This window comes from Lithobates pipiens, unplaced genomic scaffold (genome assembly GCF_037356315.1).
Source record: "Lithobates pipiens isolate NorthernLeopardFrog02 unplaced genomic scaffold, aLitPip1_a1.2 Scaffold_24, whole genome shotgun sequence".
Lineage (NCBI taxonomy): Eukaryota > Metazoa > Chordata > Amphibia > Anura > Ranidae > Lithobates > Lithobates pipiens.
The window spans coordinates 11,600,679-11,626,159 of NW_027507786.1; the positions used below are offsets into that span (position 1 = coordinate 11,600,679).

The following is a 25,481-nucleotide window of genomic DNA, read 5'->3' on the forward strand; positions in this document are numbered from 1 at the left end:
TAGAGGGATCAGTTACTAATCTGTGCGTGAAACACAATAATTAGAATATGGAACAGCAAAAAATCTAAGAATCTCATTTAAAAATGAGTTCCAGGTAACTGATACAATAATAGCTGGAATATGTGTCTCGGTTTCCCTTTAAGCTCGTTGTCTCAGTTTCCTGTCATGTTTGAACGTATACATTTATGATGAAATGTTTTGAACTGCCAATCTTTTTTCTCCCATCTCACTTACACATTGCAGCGGTAGCTCACACTCCTGGGAAACCTTTGTGACATTCTATAGAACATAGTGAGCCCTCGTTTTACTGCCGGTGCTGGTATTATTCTCATATTCGGATCCTTTAGGGGGGGGGGAAATCCCGCCATCCTGCCCTGCAGGGACCTCGTCTTCAGGTTCCCTGTAACTGAATACACCGGCAGACATTGTACAGAATGTAATCTCCGTGTGTAATTGGGGCTCTCTGGCTGGATCCCGTTTCTGAGAGGTGATGGCCGATCCTCCCCCCCCCCTCTTATTATAAAAAATCTAGAAGGGGGCTTTGATATGTAGAACGGAGGCGGAATGGTGTTCACTGGGCCAGAATTAAACATCTGTTCTTTGTGGATTATCCCTTTTATTGGCCCTTTTTATATCGGATTGGTTGACCCCCACAAACACATTAAAAGGAGATTAAAGCCTAAAACGTAGGATTTAAAATTGCCACTATTCAAGAAAAAAAAAAAAAAGTATAATCTATTTATGTTCATATACGTGCAGATGCATTTATAGATACGTGCAACAACAAAAAAAGAGTAACTACAGAAAAGTGCAAATTACTTAAAGTGGTTGTATAGAAAAATAAACCCAGAGGTGATCAAATACCACCAAAGAAAGCATTTGTGTGAAAAAAAATGATATAAATTTCATATGGGTACAATGTTGCATGACCGTGAAAGTGCCAGTTAAAATAACACAGTGCTAAAAAGCAAAAAGTGGCCTGGTCAGGAAGGGGGGTGGGGGTTAAATCGTCTAGGGGTTAAAGGACCAGTGGGAGCCAGCAGTACAATAGTGGTCTCCAAACTCTTTTTTTTTTTTTATCCGGCCCATGGGGCACTATTTCGTCCACTGACAACAACAATGGGGCACAATTACTCCCAATGACCCCAACAATGGGGCACAATTACTCCCAATGACACCAACAACGGGGGACAATTACTCCCAATGACGCCAAAAACGGGGTACAATTACTTCCAATGACACCAACAACGGGGCACAATTACTCCCAATGACACCAACAACGGGGCACAATTACTCCCAATGACACCAACAACGTGGCACAATTACTCCCATGACACAGACAATTGGGCCCAATGATATGAACAATTGGGCCCAATGGCACCAAAGATGAGGCCCAATTACTCCCAATGACACCAACGACTGGGCCCAATTACTCCCAATGACACCAACAACTGGGCCCAATTACTCCCAATGACACCAACGACTGGGCACAATTACTCCCATGACACAGACAATTGGGCCCAATGACATGAACAATTGGGCCCAATGATACCAAAGATGGGGCGCAATTACTCCCAATGACACCAACGATGGCGCATAATTACTCCCAATGACACCAACAATTAGGTCCAATGGCACCAAAGATGGGGCACAATTACTCCCAATGACACCAACGACGAGGCACAATTACTCCCAATGATACCAACGACGGGGCCCAATGACACAAACAATTGGGCCCAATGACACCAAAGACGGGGCACAATTACTCCCAATGACACCAACGACGGGGCCCAGTGACACGAACAATTGGGCCCAATGACACCAAAGATGGGGCACAATTGCTCTCAATGACACCAAAGACGGGGGACACAATTGCTCTCAATGACACCACGACGGGGTACAGTTACTTCCAATGACACCAACAATAGGTCACACTTCCTCCCACTGTCACCAAAGACGGGCATTGTTTTTTCCCACTGATCTCAGGACTTTTTTTTTTTTTACCCTCACTGACCACACTCTGGCCCCCCCTAATGTCTGAAGGTAAGTAAACTGGCCCTATGTTTTGAAGGTTTGGTGACCCCTGACTTACAGTATCTTCATTAGTTATATAATTATGCTAATCAAATCCTTCATTCTTCTAGAGGAAGTTAGAAAATGAACAAATGGTTGGTATGGGGAACATGCCTTCAATATTCCTTTTACATTTTTTTAATAAGCAATACAGACATTTATTGGCTCAATTCTTAGCTAGTTACAAGACTCAGCTAAGAGATGACCCCTCCAAACCTGTCCACGTGACCAGCCCTTGAAGGAGAAGCAGCAGACTGATGAGCTCATTCTCTGTTAGATTGTAAGCTCCCAGGGGCAGGGCCTTCCTAGCCTTCTTGTATTGTTGCTGTATTGCATCTCTTTATATTGTAAAGCTCTGTGCAAACTGTTGATGCTATATAAATCCTGTATAATAATAATAATAATAATCTGTCTCTCTGCTCCATCCTCCTATCAGCATGTTCCATATCGGCAAATGAGCAGTGCAGCACAACTGATTGACTCCTTGTGCTGTTTCTTTCTTTCCCCAGTCTGAGCATTGCTGTACAGGGAGATTATAGGAGGCTGATGCCAACTCAGATACCTTGCTCTAGTTGCTTTTTAACCGCTTGCCGACCAGCTTCGTCTGCGCGAAGCGCCGCCATGTTACCTTGCTTCCAATTTCGGCCACTAGGGGCGCGCGCGCATGCCCCCTGCTCGCTCACAGAGCCGATGCTCCCGTGATCGCTCGGGGCACACAGAGAACCAGGATCTGTGTGTGTAGACACAGTTTCCAGTTCTCTGAGGGGAGAAGAGACAGATCATCTGTTCATACAAAGTATGAACAGCGATCTGTCATCTCCCCTGCACTGTCCCCTCCCCCCTTCAGTTATAACACACACTAGGGAACACATTCACCCCTTGATCGCCCCCTAGTGTTATCCCTTCCCTGCCAGTGACATTTTTACAGTAATCAATGCATTTTTATAGCACCGATCTCTGTATAAATGCCAATGGTCCCAAAAATGTGTCAGACGCGTCCGCCATAATGTCGCAGTCCCGATAAAAATCTCAGATCGCCGCCATTACTAGTAAAAAAAAATAATAATAATAATAATAATGCTATAAATTTATCCCCTATTTTGTAGATGCTATAACTTTTGCGCAAACCAATCAATAAACGCTTATTGCGATTTATTTATTTTTTTTTTAACTAAAACATGTGGAAGAATACGTATCGGCCTAAACTGAGGGGAAATTTTTTTTTTTATATATTTTTGGGGGATATTTATTATAGCAAAAAGTAAAAGATAACGCTTTTTTTTTTTTTTTTTTTTTTAAACTGTCGCTCTCTTTTTGTTTATAGCGCACGAAATAAAAACCGCAGAGGTGATCAAATACCACCAAAAGAAAGCTCTATTTGTGGGCAAAAAAAAAGGACGTCGATTTTGTTTGAGTGCCACGTTGCTCGACCGCGCAATTGTCAGTTAACCACTTAAGCCCCGGACCATTTTGCTGGCCAAAGACCAGAGCACTTTTTGCGATTCGGCACTGCGTCGCTTTAACTGACAATTGCGCGGTCGTGCGACGCGGCTCCCAAACAAAATTGACGTCCTTTTTTTTCCCACAAATAGAGATTTCTTTTAGTGGTATTTGATCATCTCTGCGGTTTTTATTTTTTGCGCTATAAACAAAAAAAGAGCGACAATTTTGGAAAAAAAAAGCATTATTTTTTACATTTTGCTATAATAAATATCCCCCAAAAATATATACAAAAACTATTTTTTTCCTCAGTTTAGGCCGATACGCATTCTTCGACATATTCTTATAAAAAAAAAAACGCAATAAGCGTTTATTGATTGGTTTGCGCAAAAGTTATAGCGTTTATAAAATATGGGATAGTTTTATGGCTTTTTTACTAGTAATGGCAGTGATCATCGATTTTTTTTTTTTTTTTTTTGTATCGTGACTGCGACATTATGGCGGACACATCAGACATTTTTGACACATTTTTGGGGCCATTGTCATTTATACAGCAATCGGAGCTATACAAATGCACTGATTCCTGTGTAAATGACACTGGCAGTGAAATGGTTAACCACTAGGGGGCAGTGTAGGGGTTAAGTGTGCCCTGGGGAGTGTTTCTAACTGTGGGGGGGGGGGGCGTGGCTATGAGTGACACGTCACTGATTAGCGCTCCCAATCACAGGGAGCAGAGATCAGTGACACTGTCACTAGGCAGAAAGGGGAGATGTTTGATAACATTAGAATCTCCCCGTTTTTCCTCCCCGTGAGGCGATCGCGGGTATCCCCGCGGCGATTGAGACCGCAGGACCTGCGATCGGAACCACGGAGGTCCCGGGCGGCGCTTGAGCGCGCGGCAAATTTAAAGGGATGTACCTGTACGCCCATTTGCCTGTCTGTGCCATTCTGCCGACGTACATCGGCGTGCGCCGGTCGGGAATTGGTTAAAGCGGCACAGTGGCGTAGTGGGTAGCACTTTCGCCTAGCAGTAAGAAAGGTCGCTGGTTCGAATCCCAACCACGACACTACCTGCCTGGAGTTTGCATGTTCTCCCTGTGCCTGCGTGGGTTTCCTCCGGGTTCTCAGGTTTCCTTCCACACTCCAAAGACATGCAGGTAGGTTAATGGGATCCTGTCTAAATTGTCCCTAGTATATATGAATGTGAGTTAGGGACCTTAGATTGTAAGCTCCTTGAGAGTAGGGACTGATGTGAATGTACAATGTATATGTAAAGCGCTGCGTAAATTGATCGCACTATATAAGTAACTGAAATAAAATGAAATAAAGCGACGCAGTGCGCGAATCGCAAAAAGTGCTCTGGTCAGGAAGGGGGGTAAAATAAACTCTTATAAGTTTTGATGAATACAAAGCGGCGCACATTGGTTCATCATGAAACAGATTGAAACAAATAAAAGATCTGAGAGATTTCTGACCAAAAACTCTTGAGATTCTCTAAACATGAGTAAGTCCTCCAGTGTTTGTATTGAGCTGTAGATGGAGGGTGTGGGGGGTCATTATGTAAAGGTCACCTTTGGCGGTGTCAGCAGATTCCTATCTCTGGCTGGACCCTTCTGGTCGCTCTGTAGTAACACGTCCTGTAGGAGTGGACTCACCACATTTTTGGGAAGTTTTCTGCATGGCTGCAAACCAATTCCCCCCCCCCCCCCCCCCGAACCCTCCATCCCCCCCCCCCCCCCTTCCTCACCCACCTCAGCTGAGTGTGAGATGACCTCATTCCTTAAGGTGTCTGAGATCATCATCCTGTCTTCCCACGGCCAGCAGATAGGAAAGACGGGACAGAATGGGATCGATCGCCCTCCCATTGGTTAGTATGGGTGGAAGTCTGTGCCTGAGCTCCGGGAATGTGGAGCCATTTTTCAGGCTGGGCCTGTATTCTGTATTCCCCCCCCCCGGGAGGATCAGGCCTCGGGGGAGATCTGCTACAATCTTGATTGCATATTCATGAGATTGAAACTATTGACATCGCTGATTTATCATGGTTTGGTATCCATTTGTGGTTTTGACTAGGAGCTATTGAAGAAAGGACCCAAGAAGATCCCCGGCCAATCTCAAGGCAGAAGAGGTGACAGTTGTCATATATTGTACGCAGGGGCGGACTGACAACTCGTGGGGCCCCCCCCCGGGCATTAGGAGATTATGGGGCCCCCAGGCAATCAGAGATTATGGGGGCCACACAGTATACACACACAGTATACAATCACACAGTATACACAGACATGTTTCTATTGGCTGAGAAGGTACTGGAGAGGTGAGGCAGCTAGAATCTCAGGATTTTTAGACCAAAAGGAACATTTCAGAGACAGATGTAAAGAAAACGCAGATTTTTACATACTGTCCCTGGTTTTACTGAGGCTGACAACCCTGACGGGGGCCCCCTAGTGGCCCGGGGGCCCTCGGGCAGTGCCCGAGCAGCCGAATGGTCAGTGCGCCCCTGGTTGTACGTTACTTTCACGTTATCCTATGGGTCCATGCACACACAGGCTGTTAGACCCCTTTCACAAGGGGGCGTTTTTCAGGCGCTTTAACGTTTAAAAAAAAGTGCCTGTAAAGCACCTGAAAGAAGCCTCATCTGCAATCCCAATGTGAAAGCCCGAGTGTTGTCACACTGAGGCGCTACGCTGCAAGCAGCTTCTTTGCAGCGCTTTTGGAGCTCCTAAAGTGCCCCTTCCCATTGAAATCAATAGGAAGCGCCTGAAAAACGCCTGCAAAGCGCTTTTGGCAGCGGCGCTTTGTGGGCATTTTTAACCCTTTATTTGGCCACTAGATGGGGTTAAAAGCACCCAGCTAGCGCTCGAAAAATGCTGGTAAAGCGCCGCTAGTTTAAACAGCGCTTTACCAGCGTTTTTCAGGCGCTGGAAGTGTGAAAGGGCTCTAAAGTACCCTGGCTTTCAACATTGGGAATGCCGAGAAGGCTTCTTTCAGGCGCTTTAACGCTAAAGTGCCTGAAAAATGCCCAAGTGTGAAAGGGGTCTTATCAGCAGTTTTGGGCAGTGGCGTTTTTGAGCAGTAAAAAAAACCCAAAAAACTAGTGGGTTCTGAGAGACGTTTTTCAGCTGTAAAAACGCTCTAATGCTGATAAACATCGATAAACGTTCAAAAACGTCGCTCACCAGCGTTTTTTTTTTTTTTTACATTTTTGATCCATTGAAAAAACTAAAATGTTTATTTTTTTCTTAAAAAAAAAAAAAGTGGAAAAACGCTAATAAACACTATTGCAAAAACGTTGAAAGAAGTTGAAAAATTCATTGCGAAGCTACTGACGTTTTTATAACGTTATTTTAACGTCCAGTGTGTGCGTGGAGCCTTACGCCCCGTACACACGGTCGGACTTTCCGACGGAAAATGTGCGATCGGATCGTGTTGTCGGAAAATCCGATCTTGCGTGGGCTCCATCTGACTTTTTCCGTCGGAATTTCCGACACACAAAGTTTGAGAGCAGGATCTAAAATTTTCCGACCACAAAATCCGGTCGTTTAAATTCCGATCGTGTGTAGACAATTCCGACGGACAAAGTGCCACGCATGCTCGGAATAAATTACGAGACAAAAGCTATTGGCTACTGGCCTCTTTATAGTCCCGTTGTATGCGCTTTACGTCACCTCGTTCACCTTGCTCACCAGCCATCTCTATGACCCTGGGAGGCCAGAAGTGATGTCATGATATCACTTCCAGCTCTAGCAGATCTTATATGATATTTTTTTTTTTCTGGAAAGCAGAAATCAATGTTTTTTTTGTTTTTGTTTTTTATCTCATGCTTTCCAGGGTAGATGACAGATATGGGGATTTATAGACCCTAGATGTCTCCATAAAGAGGACCTGTCATGCCCTATTCCTATTTCAAGGGATGTGTACATTTCTTGTAATAGGAATACAAGTGATCAAAAAAAATTTATAAAAAATTAAAGGGACAGTTTAAAAAAAAATACATTTTAAAGTGCCCCCATCACCTCGCATACATAGGTTGCGCCTACATTGGTAAACGGGATTCAAACCACAAATGTGAGGTATCGCCACAAACGTTAAAACGAGAATAATATTTCGAGCACTAGACCTCCTCTGTAACTCTAAACTGGTAACCTGTAAAAAAAATAAAAATAAAAATTAAAGCTTCGCCTATGGAGATTTTTGAGTATTGAAGTTTGGCACCATTCCACGAGCGTGCGCAATTTTAAAGCGTGACATGTTAGGTATCTATTTTTAGCTCTGATCGCTGTATAAATGTCAATGGTCCCAAAAATGTGTCAAAAGTGTCTGATCTGTCCACCGCAATGTCGCAGTCCCACTAAAAATCGCAGATCGCCGCCATTACTAGTAAAAAATAAATAATAAAAATGCCATAAAACTATCTGCTATTTTGTAGCCTCTATTACTTTTGCGCAAACCAATCAATATACACTTATTGCAAAAAATTTTAACCAAAAATATGTAGAAGAATACCGTAGGTATTGGCCTAAACTGATGAAGAGATTTTTTTATTTTATTTTTTTTAAATATTTATTATAGCAAAAAGTAAAAAATTGTTATTTTTTCAAAATTGTCGCTCTTTTTTTGTTTATAGCGCAAAAAGTAAAAATCGCAGGGGTGATCAAATACCACCAAAAGAAAGCTCTGTGGGGAAAAAAGGACAGACATTTTGTTTGGGTACAGCGTTGCACGGCCGCGCAATTGTCAGTTAAAGCGGCGCAGTGCCGAATCGCAAAAAATGGCCTGGTTATTAAGGGGGCAAATCCTTCTGGTCCTTAAGTGGTTAACACCCCTTTCACACCAGGGCGTTTTTCAGGCGCTATAGCGTTAGAAATAGCGCCTGCAATCCGCCCTGTAGGGCTTTCACACTGGAGCGGTGCGCTGGCAGGACGTCAGGGAAAAGTCCTGCCAGCAGCTTCTTTGGAGCGGTGTGTTTACTGCTCCTCCACCGCTGCTCCCCATTGAAATCAATGGGGCAGCGCTGTAATACTGCCGGCAAAACGCAGCTATTGCGGTGTATTGCCGGCGGTTTTAACCCTTTCTCGGCCGCTAGCGGTGGGTAAAATCACCCGCTAGCGGCCGAAATGCGCCGCAAATCCGGCAGTAAAATGCCGCTAAAAATAGCGGCGTTTTACCGCCCACACTATCGGCGGTGTGGTGTGAAAGGGGTCTTATTGTCTCCTGTCTGATTTGGCCCTAGTATGTGTATGTATGTGAGATAGGGACCTTAGATGGTAAGCTCCTTGAAGGCGGGGACGGATGTGAATGTACAATATATGTAAAGTGCTGTGTAAATTGATCTAACTATATAAGAAGATATATATATATATATATATATAATAAGTACCTGTAATAAATACTATACATGTAGTAGACATGCTGTGGTGTAAGGTCACGGTGTCTGATTATTCTTTGCTTTCTCTATCAGCTACCTGACCGATGGCGGACTGGGCCTGTACACCCGAAGACTGAACCGACTACCTGATGGAATGGCGGCTGTGCGGGAAACTCTTCAGCGGAACTCGTCGCCGGGACAGGGGGACGCTGACAGGTCAGAAAAACATATAAAAAAAACCAACCCTGTCTTTGGTCTGATTTCTGTTTGCAAATTATAGAGCAGGCACACTTGTGATTGGAGCAGACGCTGCCCGTGTGAAAGCCTTGATTTCCTCTCCCTATGACCAGCTAATATGATTTTGAATCCTGCTTGTTTAGACCAGGGGTCTCCAAACTATGGCCCACGGACCATGTCTGGCCCAGCACAAGATTTTATTCCCAACCTCCCCCCCCCACAGCTAGGGTCAGTGGCCTATCCCCAATGTGCACTGACTTGAGGTCAGCAGAGGCTGCCTGTGGTCTTCATTTCTGATGTAAGGGGGGATTCTGATGGGGACCCTAATGTAAAGGGGGCTTTGATAGGGACCCTTATTTAAGGGGATTCTGATATAAGGGGGGCTCTGATAGGGACCCTGATGTAAGGGGGGATTCTGATAGGGACCCTGATGTAAGAGAGAGGGGATTCTGATAGGGACCCTGATGTAAGGGGGGCTCTGATAGGGACCCTGATGTAAGGGGGGCTCTGATAGGGACCCCGATGTAAGGGGGGATTTTGATATAAGGGGGGCTCTGATAGGGACCCTGATGTAGGGAGGGATTCTGATATAAGGGGGCTCTTATAGGCACCCCGATGTAAGGGGGGATTCTGATATAAGGGGTGCTCTGATATGAACACTGATGTAAGGGGGGCTCTGATAGGGACCCTGATGTAAGGGGGGATTCTGATAGGGACCCTGATGTAAGGGGGGATTATGATGGGGACCCTGATGTAAGGGGGATTCTGATGTAAAAGGGGCTCTGATGAGGATATTTTTGGTGTTGGTCTGCGAATATTTGCAAAATATACTATTGCGGGGGGGGGGGGGGGATTTACTAAAACTTGAGCACTCACAATCTAGTTCAGCTGTGCATGGTAACCAATCAGCTTCTCACTTCAGCTTGTTCAGTTAAGCTTTGATAATAAAACCTGGAAGCTGATTGGTGTCTATGCAGATTTTGCACTCTCCAGTTTTAGTAAATCTCCCTGTCGATGTGACCCTCTTACTGAAAAGTTTTCGAGACCCTTGCTTTAGACCACATTACCTTGAAGTAGTGGTGCACCGAAATAAAAATTCCAGTGCCAAAACTGATTCAGAAAATTCAGGATGCACTTGGCCGAAAACCAAAACTCAGTTTAAAAAAAAAAAAAGACGCGATGTTGCCATGAAGTCAATGGGACGCAATGTTGCCATAAAGTCAATGGGACGCGATGTTGCCATGAAGTCAATGAGACGCGACTGTTGCCATGAAGTCAATGGGATGCGACTTTTTTTCCATGAAGTCAATGGGACACGACTTTTACCTTGAAGTCAATGGGACGCGACTTTTGCCTTGAAGTCAATGGGGTGCGACTTTTGCCTTGAAGTCAATGGGATGCGATTTTGCCTTGAAGTCAATGGGATGCGATTTTGCATTGAAGTCAATGGTACACGGTTTTGCATTGCAGCCAATGGGAGGTGATTTTGCATTGCAGTCCATAGGATGCGATTTTGCATTGAAGTCAATGGTACACGGTTTTGCATTGCAGCCAATGGGAGGCGATTTTGCATTGCAGTCGATAGTATGCAATTTGGCATTGAAGTCAATGAGGCACAGTATGCCACCTTTTTTTTTCTCTTTTATTGCCAAAAGCTAATACGGTAATTCATTTTCGGGTACCGATGTATCAATGCATTCCTACCTTATTTATTGTATTCATTTACAATGTTTATAATTTTGTATGGAATGTGGATAGGCCCCTGTTGGGTATTTATTGCTTTGTGCCCTGCCTTAGGGTGATTCACCCCAAAAAAGTGATGGGAAAAATCCAAACTTTACAGTTTCCACCTAAACAGGAAATCTTCTAATAGTGACACCTGATTTTTTTGGTGACAACTGTGTAATAGAGGATTTCCTCTCTTTTTCCTGTTGTGTATCTTGGCATAGAGTATAGACCGACACAGAAAGAAGAGAGGTTGCAGCCATTCTTTATCCAGCACTGGATATTTAGATTCGCTTTATTTTAGGCCAAGTAAAGAAATCTTAAGTACAACCCGCTGCATCCATGGGAGAGGCGCTCAGCAATATTTCACATTCTGGGTCTATTTTTGATCCCTGGTGATAAGCTGAGAATGGCGACATTTGTTCCTTAAACAGAAAATATTTGCAGGCTTTAACCCATTAAGCCCCGGAGCTCTGTGATTGGCCCTCTCGTGTGGCTTGCCTGTGTTTATGTAGCTCCATGCTAACCTTCAGTTGCTATCTATAGAGATTGGGGCCCCTCCGGCTTGTATTGTGTCACTCACACAGAAGGACAGAATTGTACAGCGTTTCTCTGCAATGATGAAATAATAGAACATTGGTGGCAGATGGTAACCAGCAAAAGACAACAATATCACCAACCTAAGCAAAACAGGAGACCGGGCTCAGCGCACCCAACTACTTGTGGTCACTGGAGGGACGGGGTTAATGTATAATATGTATAAAGGGCCAGTGGAAAACAGCATTGATATAACATGACCGGGGGCATGCTGGGTCGATGACATCACAAGGGGACGGGGTCACCCGGGGATGTCATTGGGTGGTCCCGCCCCTTACTTATTTAAGAACTGGCAGAAGGTGGCTCTTTTGTTTTTCGGGTCGGTGGTAGTGTTTGGGCATCATGATTGATGATGGATCTACAGGGGGGGGTTTAATAGGACTGGTCAAAAACTGTCTCCTGTGTTTTTCTACACTACACTTGTTACTTGTTAAAGGGGGCTTCCAGATTCCAAAAGCCCCCCTCCAGCAGACTCCTACAACCACCAGCCAGGGTTGTGGGGAAGATACCCTTGCCCCCATAAACATGCGCCACCATTTTGAGGGCATGAGGCCTGCTATAGTTGAGGTGGGGAGGGGGGGGGGGGCGCTTGCTCATTGCAGGCTGCATGCTCGGATAAGGGTCTGGTATGGATTTTGGGGGGACCCCACACCATTTAAAAAAAAATTACACGAGGCTCCCCTTAAAATCCATACCAGATCTGAAGTGCATGGTATGGATGGGGGGGGGACCCCCACGCAGTTTTATTCAGAATTCTTGTTGACAGCTGATGATCTGCTCGCCCCCCTCCTTTCCTGGCCTGCCAGGCTGCATGCTCAGATAAGGGTCTGGTATGGATTTTGGGGGGGAACTCCACTCCATTTTTTAAAACATTTTGGTGTTGGCAGTTTTTTTATTATTTTTATATGCTTGAATAAGGGTCCGGTATGGATTTTGGCGGGGACCCCACACCATATTTAAAAAAAACAAAAATTGGCATGGGGTTCCCCTTAAAATCCATACCAGATCCAAAGTGCTTGGTATGGGGGGGGGGCACGCAGTTTTTTTCTGAATTCTTAATTGTTGGCATTTTTTTACAATCAGCTGTCAGCAGGGAACCCCTCTGACAGCTTATGTGCCGCTCGCTGACCCCTCCCCCTTTCCTGGCCTGCTAGACTACATGCTCAGATAAGGGTCTGGTATGGATTTTGGGGGGGAACCCCGCACCATTTTTTATTTTTTTTATTTTAAATATTAGTGTTGCCAGAATTCCAGAATTTTTAATTGCCAGCAGTTTTAACATTTAGCTGTCAATGGGGAACCCCTCTGACAGCCGATGAGTCATCAGTTGCTAAGAACGCGGCAGCCGGCTTGTCTGCCCAATCCTTAGCAACCAGCTAATTATAGAATTCAGAACGATCGATCAATTTTTGACCAATTTTTGAATTCTAATTGTTCCAAAAATTTAGAAATTTGGTAGAAAACGGATGTAAAAACTGAAGTCCGGGTCAATTTTTCATCCGATTTTCTTAAAAACAAAAAAAAAAAAAACAAACAAGCATGACAGAAGACAGAACAGAGGAAGAACACAGAATGCCTGTGTGAAAGGCGTCTAAATGTAAATAATTAAATGAATATATAAAATAAATAAAGTAAACATTACAGTAATAAACAAATAGTAATAAACCAATTATACGGTAAAAAAAAAATTGAGGAACATATGTAACAAAAACAAACCTATACCTTCCTTCCCGCAATCGCTTTCTTAGTAATTATGTCTGAATAATACAACTATCCAGTTTTGCTTATCTCTTCCTACAATGCTGATGAATGAATACTTCTTGTTGTAGCGACATGAGAATGTAATCTGGTTCTTGTCATTGGTCGGGCCCCGTTCCCGGCCTGTATGTCTCCACTATGGCGGTGTCGTTGTGTACTGTTTGTGGTGGAGGTTTCAGAGATGTGAAATGATGCGTCTATTAATAGAAGCATGCCTTAAGTAGCCGTCCCATAGCCATACATTCCCCGCCGCCGGCGCTGCGTTGGGTTGATAAATGGCTGCCCTGGAGGGGGAGGGGTCAGAGTAATGAGGACCAGTGGATGATATGTATACAACTTCCTTTAGAGAGCGCACATCCTTCTGTGCCCTAGGGCATGGGCAAGAGATGGCAGTGTCCTATATCTGGTAATCATCTCATAGCGGTAGGTGGCCGGGGGGCACCGCTAGAGCCAAATCCTCTTCCAGTCACAGATTCCTCCCCATGTGATCAGCAGTGTTGGTTTCCCCTCTCTAATATTATTATTATTATTATTCTACAGGATTTATCACGTGCCAACAGTTTGCTCAGCACTTTACAACACACTATTTTCTTAAAGCGGAGCTCCACCCTAAAGTGGAGCTTCCGCTCATTGGAACCCTCCCCCCCTTCCGGCGCCACAATTGGCACCTTTCAGAGGGGAGGGGGGTGCAGGTACCTGTACAGTGCAGGTATCTGCACCCACTTCCGGCATAGATATCTGCAGAATCGACGCCCCTTTCCGCAGAATCTACGCCCCTTTCCGAAAGTCCCCCGCTGCCTGCTGGGAAACACACGGATCCCAGAGACAGCGGAGACCATCCTTATTGCGCAACGTGACTCGCGCATGCGCAGTAGGGAACCGGGAAATGAAGCCGCAAGGCTCCACTTCCTGATTCCCATACCCAAGATGGCGGCGGCAGCACCCGAGAGACGATCGAGAGATCGGCTTCGGGTGCCGACATCGCGGGCGTGCTGGGCGGGTAAGTGTCATTATTTTAAAAGTCAGCAGCTGCAGTATTTGTAGCTGCTGGCTTTAAAAAAAAAAAAACCGCGGACTCCCGCTTTAACCACTTGTCCTCCAGAAGATTTACCCCCTTCCCCCACTCCCCTTCATGCCCAGGCCATTATTTTTTTTTTTATACAGCTATCAGTGCTATAAAAAGGCACTGACAATTTTGAAAAAAAAACTAAACAAAAACAATATTTTTTACTTTCTGCTATAAAACACATCCAATAAAAAAAATGTAAAAAATCTAATTTCTTCATCAATTTAGTCCAATATGTATTCTGCTACATGTTTTTGGTAAAAAAAAAAAAAAAAATATCCCAATAAACGTATATGGATTGGTTTGCGCAAAAATTATAGCGTCTACAAATTATGGGATATTTTTGTTTATTTTTTATTATTATTATTATTATTTTTTACTAGTAATGGGGGCAATCGGCGACTTATATCGGGACTGTGATATTGTGGCAGACAGTCGGGCAATAACTGACAGTTTTGACATTTTGCGGTAACCAGTAACACTAATACAGTAATCAGTGCTAAAAATATGCACTGTCACTGTACTAATGACATTGGCTGGGAAGGGGTTAACATCAGGGGCGATCAAAGGGTTAACCGTGTGCCTAGTCTGTGTTTCTGTGTACTATGGGAGGTGTTTTCACTAGGGGGTTTTGCATAAACACAGGATCAATGCCTTCCCTGCTTTAAGAATGGTAATCTGCCTTTTTAACTTAGGCAGACCACCGTTCTCCCTCAGTACCGAAGGATCGGCAGGTGCCGGCGGACATCGAATCCACCATAGTCGCCGTATCGAATTTGCCGTATCTGCCAATCAGCTCCCACTGTGTATAATCACAGCGGGAGCGGGCCACTGGCGGTTGTGCATGCGCGCCCCCAGACCCGAAGGTGGTCTAGTACATGACCCTACGCAGCAGTGCCAGTTTGCTGCTGTATATGTAAGTTATACGGTCAGCAAGTGGTTAAAGTTGTATGGTCAACTAATCCCTGCATACAGGTTTATGGAGTGCTGTCCGTCCTTAGCCCTCCTCCCTTTTACATCAGCATCCTTAGTCCTCCTCCCTTTTACATCAGCGTCCTTAGTCCTCCTCCCTTTTACATCAGAGTCTATAGCCCTCCTCCCTTTTACATCAGCGTCCTTAGTCCTCCTCCCTTTTACATCAGCGTCCTTAGTCCTCCTCCCTTTTACATCAGCGTCCTTAGTCCTCCTCCCTTTTACATCAGAGTCCTTAGTCCTCCTCCCTTTTACATCAGAGTCCTTAGCCCTCCTCCCTTTTACATTATAGTTCTTCAGTCTCCCCCCTTCTCTTCCTTCACTCTCCATTGTCATAAACTTGTATTTGCAGCTAACCCTTATGTACAGATTAATGCAGCACTCCCAAGGCAGCCTGGCCATAGATGGTTCCTGCTGAACCCGGCTGAGATTCGAACCATGTATGGGCAGGCTGAATGTTTACTAATGTTTGCTTGCTGGATTTTTACATGCAATTATTGCTCGCGGCTCTTATAGCTGCTAGCAATAATCGCTGTGTTCTTCCAGCGGGGGGGGGGGGGGGTGGCTTTTTCTCTGTATCCATGTGCAGAGGAATGTGAATCGGAGTGATTTTAAAATCATCAATCAGCTGCTGCACCTGCAGAGCTCTAATGAGGAAAGCTGCTGGGCCTGCATCCCTTTTTAGATGTGATTTCCCTTTTGAGAGTATCTCACCAAAAGAATTACATTTTTGTTGCAGGAAATTCCCCAAATCTTAGTGCGGGCTTCTTGGAAAATCAGTGAGCCAATCACACAAGCAGGAAATGGGGGGGCTCTGTATACCATCTGTGTATAGAGCTCCTCCAGGTGGCCATGTTGCATTTTGCCCAAAATTAAAGTGGCTGCAGATTGAAAAGGAAAGATAATTTTTCATTAACATTCAATTTATAATATGACTTATGATGCGTATATCGCAATTATATATGCTGTATTATTATTTCTTTACTTGCTAATTTGTTTCCCCACTAAAGTTGAGTTACCCTTTAAATGAGTATTCACCATACCTGTGGTAACCTTTACCACACAGTAAAGTCAGGGGGCTGTAACAGCCGGCAGATGTCTTATTGGCTTGTTTTTTTCCCCTTTACATAATACGGCCAGGTTTGGGGATGCATGGAGATACGTGAGCGTTAGGGGTGGATGGATACCTGTGCAGCTCTGAGCAATTCCGTGTGTGTGGTGAGTCACAGGACAGTTCCCGTAAGAGAGCGGAGAATTGTCCTGTCATCATCGCACTTCCCGACACCAAAGATATGTCCTAATTGTTGCCGCCTCATCTTCCAGTAAATTGGATGAGCCTGCAGCCATTCTCTCCCTCCAGCAGCACATACTGTCCCACCCGACTCAGGAGGACCCCAGGAAAGGAGAGATTTAGTCTGTGTTGTAGGAATGAGCCTATTGAAGACTTCAATTATAATTGCAGATTTGAACATTATATACATAGTTACATTTGGTCCAGCTTGGACCAGTTTAACAAAGCATATAACAGCGTGTATCAGCATTTTTATTTTTAATTACAGCACCCTTTAAAAATATGCAAAATCTCAAGGCACCACAGTCTAAAATTGGGATCTTTCAACCTATCAGAATCCTCCACCTTTTACATTAGAGTCCTCAATCTTTCCTCCCTTTCACATCAGAGTCCTTAGCCCTCCTCCCTTTTACATTATAGTTCTTCAGTTTCCCCCTTTCACATTATAGTTCTTAGTCTCCTATTACGCATAAGAGTTCTCAGTCTCTCCCTTACATGTCCTCAGTCCCCCTCCCCCTTCACACCAGAGTCCTCACACCTCTCCTCCCTTTTACATCAGAGTCCTTAGCCCTCCTCCCTTTTACATCAGAGTCCTTAGCCCTCTTTCCTTTTACATCAGAGTCCTTAGCCCTCCTCTCCTTTCACATCAGAGTCCTTAGCCCTCCTCCCTTACACATTATAGTTCTTAGTCTCCTATTACGCATAAGAGTTCTCAGTCTCTCCCTTACATGTCCTCAGTCCCCCTTCACACCAGAGTCCTCACACCTCTCCTCCCTTTTACATCAGAGTCCTCACACCTCTCCTCCCTTTTACATCAGAGTCCTCACACCTCTCCTCCCTTTTACATCAGAGTCCTTAGCCCTCCTCCCTTTTACATCAGAGTCCTCACACCTCTCCTCCCTTTTACATCAGAGTCCTTAGCCCTCCTCCCTTTTACATCAGAGTCCTTAGCCCTCCTCCCTTTTACATCAGAGTCCTTAGCCCTCCTCCCTTTTACATCAGAGTCCTTAGCCCTCCTCCCTTTTACATCAGAGTCCTTAGCCCTCCTCTCCTTTCACATCAGAGTCCTTAGCCCTCCTCCCTTTTACATTATAGTTCTTCAGTCTCCCCCTTAGCCCACATACACACGGTCTGAGATTTTGCCAACCAAATCCGTCGGATTTAGTCCGACGGATTGTGTCCGAAACTGTTGCATACACACGGTCGGGCCAAGTTGGTGAAAAATCCGATCTTTCAGAACGTGATGACGTAATTTCGTTACGATGGGACTACATTCAGGCTAGTAGCCAATAGCTTTGATGTAGGAATTTGATCTGAGCATGCGTGGCACTTGGTCCGATCAAAATGCTCTACACATGATCGGATTAGGTCCGTCCGGCCCAGTTGGTCGGGAAATATTTCCAACATGTTGGAAAATTGGGTCGGACGGAGATTCGGATGGAATCTGTCCGATGCATACCACACACAGTCGGATTATCTGACGACACGGTCCGATAAGACTCATTCCGACAGATTCTCCGACCGTGTGTACAAGGGCTTACACATTATAGTTCTTAGTCTTCTATTACGCATAAGAGTTCTCAGTCTCTCCCTTACATGTCCTCAGTCCCCCTTCACACAAGAGTCCTCACACCTCTCCTCCCTTTTACATCAGAGTCCTTAGCCCTCCTCCCTTTTACATCAAAGTCCTTAGCCCTCATCCCTTTTACATCAGAGTCCTTAGCCCTCATCCCTTTTACATCAGAGTCCTTAGCCCTCCTCTCCTTTCACATCAGAGTCCTTAGCCCTCCTCCCTTTTACATCAGAGTCCTTAGCTCTCTTCCCTTTTACATCAGAGTCCTTAGCCCTCCTCCCTTTTACAATTTTAGTTCTTCAGTCTCCCTCTTTGATATTAAAGTTCTTTGTCTTCTATTACGAATACGAGTTCTCAGTCTCTCCCTTGCATGTCCTCAGTCCCCCTCCCACCTTCACACCATGAGTCCTCACACCCCTCCTCCCTTTTCACATCAGAGTCCTCTGTCTTCCTTCCCTTTCACGTCAGAGTCCGTAGCCCTCCTCCCTTTTACATCAGAATCCTCAGTCCCTCCCTTTTACTTTATAGTCCTTAGTCTCACCTTGCGCATAAAAGTTCTCAGTCTCTTCCTTACATATCCTTAGTCCCCCTTCCTCCTTCCCACCCCTCCTCCCCTTTCACATCAGAGTCCTTAGTTCCACCCCCCGCGCTTCACATCAGAGTCCTCATTTACCTCACCCCCTTCACATCAGAGTTCTCAAAAATCTGGAATGTAGTGCGACACCCTGACAAGCTGATAAGGCACCTTAGGATGTGGCAGCACCCTGGTTAAGAAATGCTGGCGTTTACCATACCTCAGCAATGGCACTGAAGACTGAAAATCACTGAAGTATTCATCACTACTCCAGTGACTGCCACCAACTCCCAAGTCCCGTGCTTAGTGGCTGCCCTGCTGCATTGTGAACACAGGAGGTCGGCCACTTTGCATGGGTTTCGTTCAGACAATACAGCATTTACTGCAGTGATTTCCAGCTTCCAGGGGCATCAAGTATGGTATGGGTATATACTTAGTTACATTGCTCCAAAATGGACCAATGGAACTACATACAAAATATCCATACCTGGAATTCTTCTTTAACGCTGCCTTTCTGAAAAAGTCACCAAAAATCTGGTAATAACCATGGCTGCTATTGGTTTATCATCTCCAAAACTAGAATGAAGTCTTGACTGGAGTTTCACTCCATAGATGGAGGCCGTGCAATGATCAGCAATGATTATTGAGAAGACAGGTGAAGCCGAGGCTTTGTTTATCTCTCCATGCGATGGAACAGGTAGCCGTAGGGGATGTAGATGACAGTGAGAAACAGAGACTGGCTCCTCGGGGCCGATTCATTTTCCCACACCTAAAACACACACTCACGCCGCCCCTGTGTGAACCTCCCCGGTGCCTTTCTCACACGACTTTCTTTCCTTCTCCTAGTCTTGTGTCCACCATGGTTACAGACTTACTGATCCACCATAACATTATGTCCACTGACAGGTAAAATGAATGGCATTGATTGGCTCATTACAATGGCACCTCAAAGTGGGTGGGATATAGTAGGCAGCAAGTGAACATGTTGTCTCTGAAGTTGTTGTCCCTGGGTATAAAGTTGCATGACCAGCCAAAACGCATCAAAGGGATTGTGAAGTCTCATGTTTTTTCCACCCAAAAGTGAAATTTCCGCTCATCTGATTCCTCCTCCCCTCCGGTGCCACAATTTGTACCTTTTCGGGAGGAAGGGGGGACAGGATGCCTGTCTTTCACAGATATCCTGTTCCTACTTCCCGGGAGTCCGGCCGCAGCCCGTGATTCCACCGCGGGGGCTCCCTCCTCCTCCTCTCTCTGTCGCTGGGCCAGTAGGAGAGAGGAGCGGGGCCTTACGCATGCGCAGTAGGGTTACCGGCGTGAAGCCGCAAGGCTACACTGCTGGGTTCCCTTACCCGCAATGCCGGCAGCAGCGCCCGACATCACTGGACTCCAGGACAGATACGTGTCCTATTGTTAAAAGTCAGCAGTTGCAGTAGCTGTTGGCTTTTATTTTATTTTTATTTTTTTGAGGCGGAAGACCGCTTTAATGCCTTCTGTGCATTAAGGTGAAAAATCTTCTTTATATGTAATATGTAATTTAAACTAAAGGTTTGAAGCAATTTAATTATAATGGGTGCCTCTTGATCAATGCAACTCAAGTTGCAGGAACAAAAAAAAAAAAAAAAAAGGTTCCTGCACTACTTTTCTGTGACTTTGGTGCGATTTGAGTGCTATAAACTGCAATGTTAAATACATATAAGTTGCAAGGAAATCGCAAGGATGTCACGTGACTTTGGGGTTGCAGTAGCGTGAATTGAGCCTTACAGTCCTGCAGTAGGACCCTTTCACATGTTCTGCAAGAGGCCCCCCCTTCCTGCTCCTTGGGCACCCCCCCCCCCCCCGTGGTGGCGTATCGCCAGGGCTTGGTTGCAGGTGTAACCTTTGCGACCCTGGTAGTTCCGCCACTGGGTATAAAAGTCAAGCATCACGGCATGTGTGCAACCCTTTCCAGCTGCCGTTGTAGCTTAGAGTAGAGCGGTTCAGGGTCGGTAAAATTTTGTGGCTTAACCATCTAATTCTACCTTCCTGGGTGAATGAGCCCTTCGAAGGTAAATAAATCACATTAAATGCACATATAATGTTATGGGAAGAGATTTGGTAAAATGAATAGGCAAAGACAACGGTGTCTCTTAATTACCTTTAAGCATTGTTCAGTCAGAATTTAGTTTGAAAAGTACATTGACATCCCGGTGAAAGACTGACACCTATACGCATCATCGCTGCCCCAGCCGCTCAGAGTACCAGTGACAGGCGAGAATTCCCACTGGCGGTGATATCACTCCGGCAAGTCCTAACAATCTCCATGTTCCTATCGTGAGCCCCTGGCTCTGTCTGAGATCAGAGGGTGTACTGCAGCCCTTGGCTATGTTATGTCATACGAGGCAGATGACTTTCTTTATATACGTTGCGTTCTTCACGTCGCCCACCCCAGGCGGCACCACCGCGCCACCCCACAGAAGAACAGCAGACTGTGCCGGCTTACGTTACCCAGAACCCGCCGTCTCTCTCTCTCTCTCTCCGGGCCCAGTCCTGCCAGACAAATATTTGTCGGATCGGCCATGTTAGTCATTGTTTACTGAAGGATTTCTGCACGGCTTATCGCATTCTGCGAAGGACCGGCAAAGTTCAGCCTCAGTGTGTAAATAGGTCTCCCTGATTGGCCGTGTCTCACTTCTTTCTTTTTTTTGTTTTCAGAGAGAGGAGTACACAAGAGAGCTTATTTTCACGTAACATTCAGTAGGCTTGGAAACCCAGGCATGCAAGAAGACTTTCACAAGCATACCCAGACATTTAAAGAGGTTCAGAAGTCTTTCCCATAAAATGCCCCATGAAAGCGCCCAAGCCCCACGTCCTCTTTCCAGCAGTTACTATGGTGCACACTCCATCTTGTGTTTTTTTTCCGAATAGATTGAAAAAAAACTTTTAGGGTTCGTTCACACTATATCTGTTTAGCTGCACTGATGAGCACAGGCTCAACGCAAGAATACACAGAATGCCATTCTTGGTGGCCCAACTGTAATTGGCCTGAGCCTAAGGCATCGTGGATGCCCCAACTATGATTAGCATGAGTCCAGCGTAATCTGTATGCCCTGTGATTTGTCATGAGCCCAGTTCAACCTGGTTGCATCATGATTAGCATGAGTCCAGTGCACTCTGGATACCCCAACTGTGATTGGGGAGCGTCCAGTGCATTCTGAGTGCACTGTGGTTAGCATGAATGCAGTGCATCCTTGGTGCTCCAACTGTGATTAGTGTGAGTCCAGTGCATTCTCAGGGCCCCCAACTGTGATTGGCGTGAGTCCATTGCATCCTGGGAGCCCCAACTGTGATTGAAGTGAGTCCCTTGCATTCTGGGTGCACCGTGGTTAGAATTAGCGCAATGCATCCTTGGTGCTCCAGCTGTAATTGGAGCGAGTCCAGTGCATCCTGGGAGCCACAACTGTGATTGGACTGAGTCTGTTGCATTCTGGGTGTACTGTGGTTAGCATGAGTGCAATGCATCCTTGGTGCTCCAACTGTGATTTGTGTGAGTCCAGTGCATTCTGGGAGCCCCAACCGTGATTGGCATGAGTCCAGTGCATCCTGAGAGCCCCAACTGTGATTGGAGTAAGTTTAATGCATTCTGGGTGCACTGTGGTTAGTGTGAGTGCACCCAGAATGCATTAAAGTGGTTAGTTTGGTACTCAAACTGTAATTGGAGTAAGTCCAGTGCATCTTGTGAGCCCCAACTGTAATTAGTCCACGTCTGTGTGCCCTAGCTGTGATTAGCATGAGTGACGTATATTCTGGGGGCTCCAATTGTGATTGGTGTGAGTCTTTCACATTCTGAGCACCCCAACTGTTATTAGCATGAGTGCAGTGCATTCTGAGAGCTCCAACTGTGATTTAATGAGTCCAGTGCATCCTGGGAGCCCCAACTGTGATTAGCATGAGGCCATTGCATCCTGGGAGCCCTAACTGTGATTGGCATGAAGCCAGTGCATTCTGGGTGCACTGTGGTTAGCATGAGTGTAGTGCATCCTTAGTGCTCCAACTGTGATTGGCATGAGTCCAGTGCATCCTGGGAGCCCCAACCATGATTGGCATGAGGCCAATGCATTCTGGGTGCACTGTGGTTAGCATGAGTGTAGTGCATCCTTGGTGCTCCAACTGCTTGAATCCTGGGAGCCCCCAATGTAATTAACACAAGTCCATTGCATTCTGTGCATTCTGCAACTGTGATTAGCGTGAGTGCAGTATATTCCGGGGACTCCAATTGTGATTAGCATGAGTCCATTGAATTCTGAGCACCCTAACTGTGATTAGCATGAGTGCAGTGCATTCTGGGAGCTTCAACTGGGATTGGCCTGAGTTCGATGCATCCTGGGAGCCCCAACTGTGATTGGTGTGAGGCCAGTGCATTCTGGGTGCACTGTGGTTAGCATGAGTGTAGTGCATCCTTATTACTCTAGCTGTGATTGGCATGAATCCATTGCATCATGGGAGCCCTCACTGTAAATGGTGCAAGTCCAGTGCATTTTGTGTGAGCCAACTGTGATAAACGTGAATGCAGTATATTCTGTGGACTCCAACTGTGATTAGCGTGAGTCCATTGCTTTCTGAGCACTGCATCTGTGATTAGCGTGAGTTAAGAGCGTTCTGGGAGCCCCAACCTTGGTTAGCATGAGCGCAGAGCATTTTGGGAGCTCCAGCTGTGATTTAGCATGAGTGCAGAGCATTCTGGAAGCCCCATCTGTGATAAGTGTGAATCCAATGCATTCTGGGCACCCAAACTGTGATTAGCATGCGTGCAGTGCATTCTGGGAGCCCCAACCTTGAGTGCAGCATATTCTTGGTACCCCAGCTGTGATTAGCATTAGTCCAGTGCATTTTCGAGCCCCAACTGGAAGTAGTGCGAGTCTAGTGCATTCTGGGTGTTCCTATCTTTTTTCACTAATTCCTAATAACTCCAGTTTTAGAGACTCCAGCAGTCGTTTGACGTGTCCCCGGCCCTGAAAGTCATTAGCCACAGGAAATGCCCTCTTTATCGGGCAGAATAATTGCACGGGATGGGAGGGAAGGGGGGTTGCAAGCTCTGTTCCCATGCTAAAATTCTCCCTGTCAGCAATTTCATCTCCTGAGTGATTGAAAACAAACGTCTAAACAATACAGAAGATTAAAATAACAAATTATACACATGGCTGCCTTCCCAGGGTGCATCTATCAGTGGACGCTAATTGGCCAGATGTATGGATCGCCTGCATTGAATTGTCTGCTGAGCTGCTTTTTTTTTTACAAGGCCCTGCCGAGTGTTGTAAATTCCTGGATAGGTGACAGACACTTGTCAATGACCCCTCCACCAGACCCCGACATCACTAATACCGAGAAGAATAACTTTGCTGGCTCCTGGGGGATCAGGGGAAGTGACCGCTCGCTTGAAGACCCAATAAACTAACTGCTTCTGCTGCTGGCCTTTCTGTTCTGACAATCCAGTTTTGTGACTGTAAGATGTCTCCACAAACATCAAGAAAACTGTGCAACCTGATAGTGATTGTAAGAAAAAGATTGTAAACTTCGCAAAAGAGCACTTGTGAGGTCAGGTACTGATGATGGATGAGAAGACCTGGCTCACCTTCAGTGTTCCCGTTCATCCCAAAAGTGTTCAGTAGGGCTCTGTGCAGGACACCCAACTTCCTCTACACCAAACTGGTCAACCATGTCTATGCAGCTGGCTTTGTACACAGGAGCACCATCTTCACTAAACTTTTACCACAAGTTGAAAGATCTCAATTGTCTACAATGTCTTGATATAGTAATAATAGTACCCCTCACTGAAGACACCTGAACTCCATCATTTAGAGGGTTAGCCCCAGAGTGTATACCAGATATGTACAAATTTTTCAGTATGAGGGCCATGTGGTAGAGTTCACAAGTAATTTCAGGCCGAAACCAAATCAGTTTTTTCACAATACTTCCTGAAGTGCTTATAGCAGTTCCCCCTACATACTGCAAAGCCTACCAAAGTATTTCCTTACATCCTGAAAGGCCTGTCAGAGTCCCCCTTTGCATCCAGGAGAGCCTACCAAAGTACTCCCTTATATCCAGAAGTGCACATCAAAGTCTCCACTAAGATCTGGAAGTGCCTATCAGAGTCACCCTTTATATCTGGAAGTGCCCATCAAAGTTTTCCCCTAGACAAAGGCGTGGTCATCAAAGTCCCACCTTAGATCTAGGAGGGCTCATCAGTGTCCCACTATAGATCCATGAGTGCCCATCAGTCTCCCCTTAGATCCAGGAGTGCCTATCAAAACCCCCCTTAGATCGAGGAGGGCCCATGAGAGTCCTGCATTAGATCCAGGAGTGCCCATCAGTCCCACTTAGATCCAGGAGTGCCCCTCAGAGTCCCCTTTAGGTCCAGTAGGTTCCATAAGCACCCCACCTTAGATCCAGGAGTGCCCCTCAGAGTCCCCTTTAGGTCCAGTAGGTTCCATCAGCACCCTGCCTTAGATCCAGGAGTGCCCCTCAGAGTCCCCTTTAGGTCCAGTAGGTTCCATAAGCACCCCGCCTTAGATCCAGGAGTGCCCCTCAGAGTCCCCTTTAGGTCCAGTAGGTTCCATCAGCGCCCCACCTTAGATCCAGGATTGCCCATCAGGAGGATTCGGAGCCCATCAGAGTTTCTCCTTAGATCCAGAAGTGCTTATCAAAGTGCCCCCCTTAGATCTAGGACGGCCCATCAAAGTCCTGCCTTAGATCCAGGAGTGCCCATCAGAAACCCCCCCCCCCCAGATCGAGGAGTGCCCATCAGAGTCCAACATAGATCTAGTAGGTCCCATCAGC

The 25,481-nt window shown here is 45.8% G+C and overlaps 1 protein-coding gene and 1 long non-coding RNA gene across 2 annotated transcripts in view; one reads left to right on the forward strand and one right to left on the reverse strand.

The window, feature by feature from the left end:
* The window catches only part of LOC143929667 (uncharacterized), a 33,275-nt gene extending 11,970 nt beyond the window's left edge, over positions 1-21,305 (reverse strand). The window contains exon 1 of the long non-coding RNA XR_013262560.1: positions 20,803-21,305. This is a non-coding gene — a long non-coding RNA (uncharacterized LOC143929667). The remainder of the gene's footprint in view (positions 1-20,802) is intronic.
* NAV2 (neuron navigator 2) overlaps positions 1-25,481 on the forward strand; it is a gene marked incomplete in the record, with an annotated part of 348,087 nt that overhangs the window by 221,215 nt on the left and 101,391 nt on the right. The window contains 1 exon segment of the mRNA XM_077453608.1: positions 8,969-9,091. Coding sequence (XP_077309734.1) covers positions 8,969-9,091 — 123 coding nt within the window.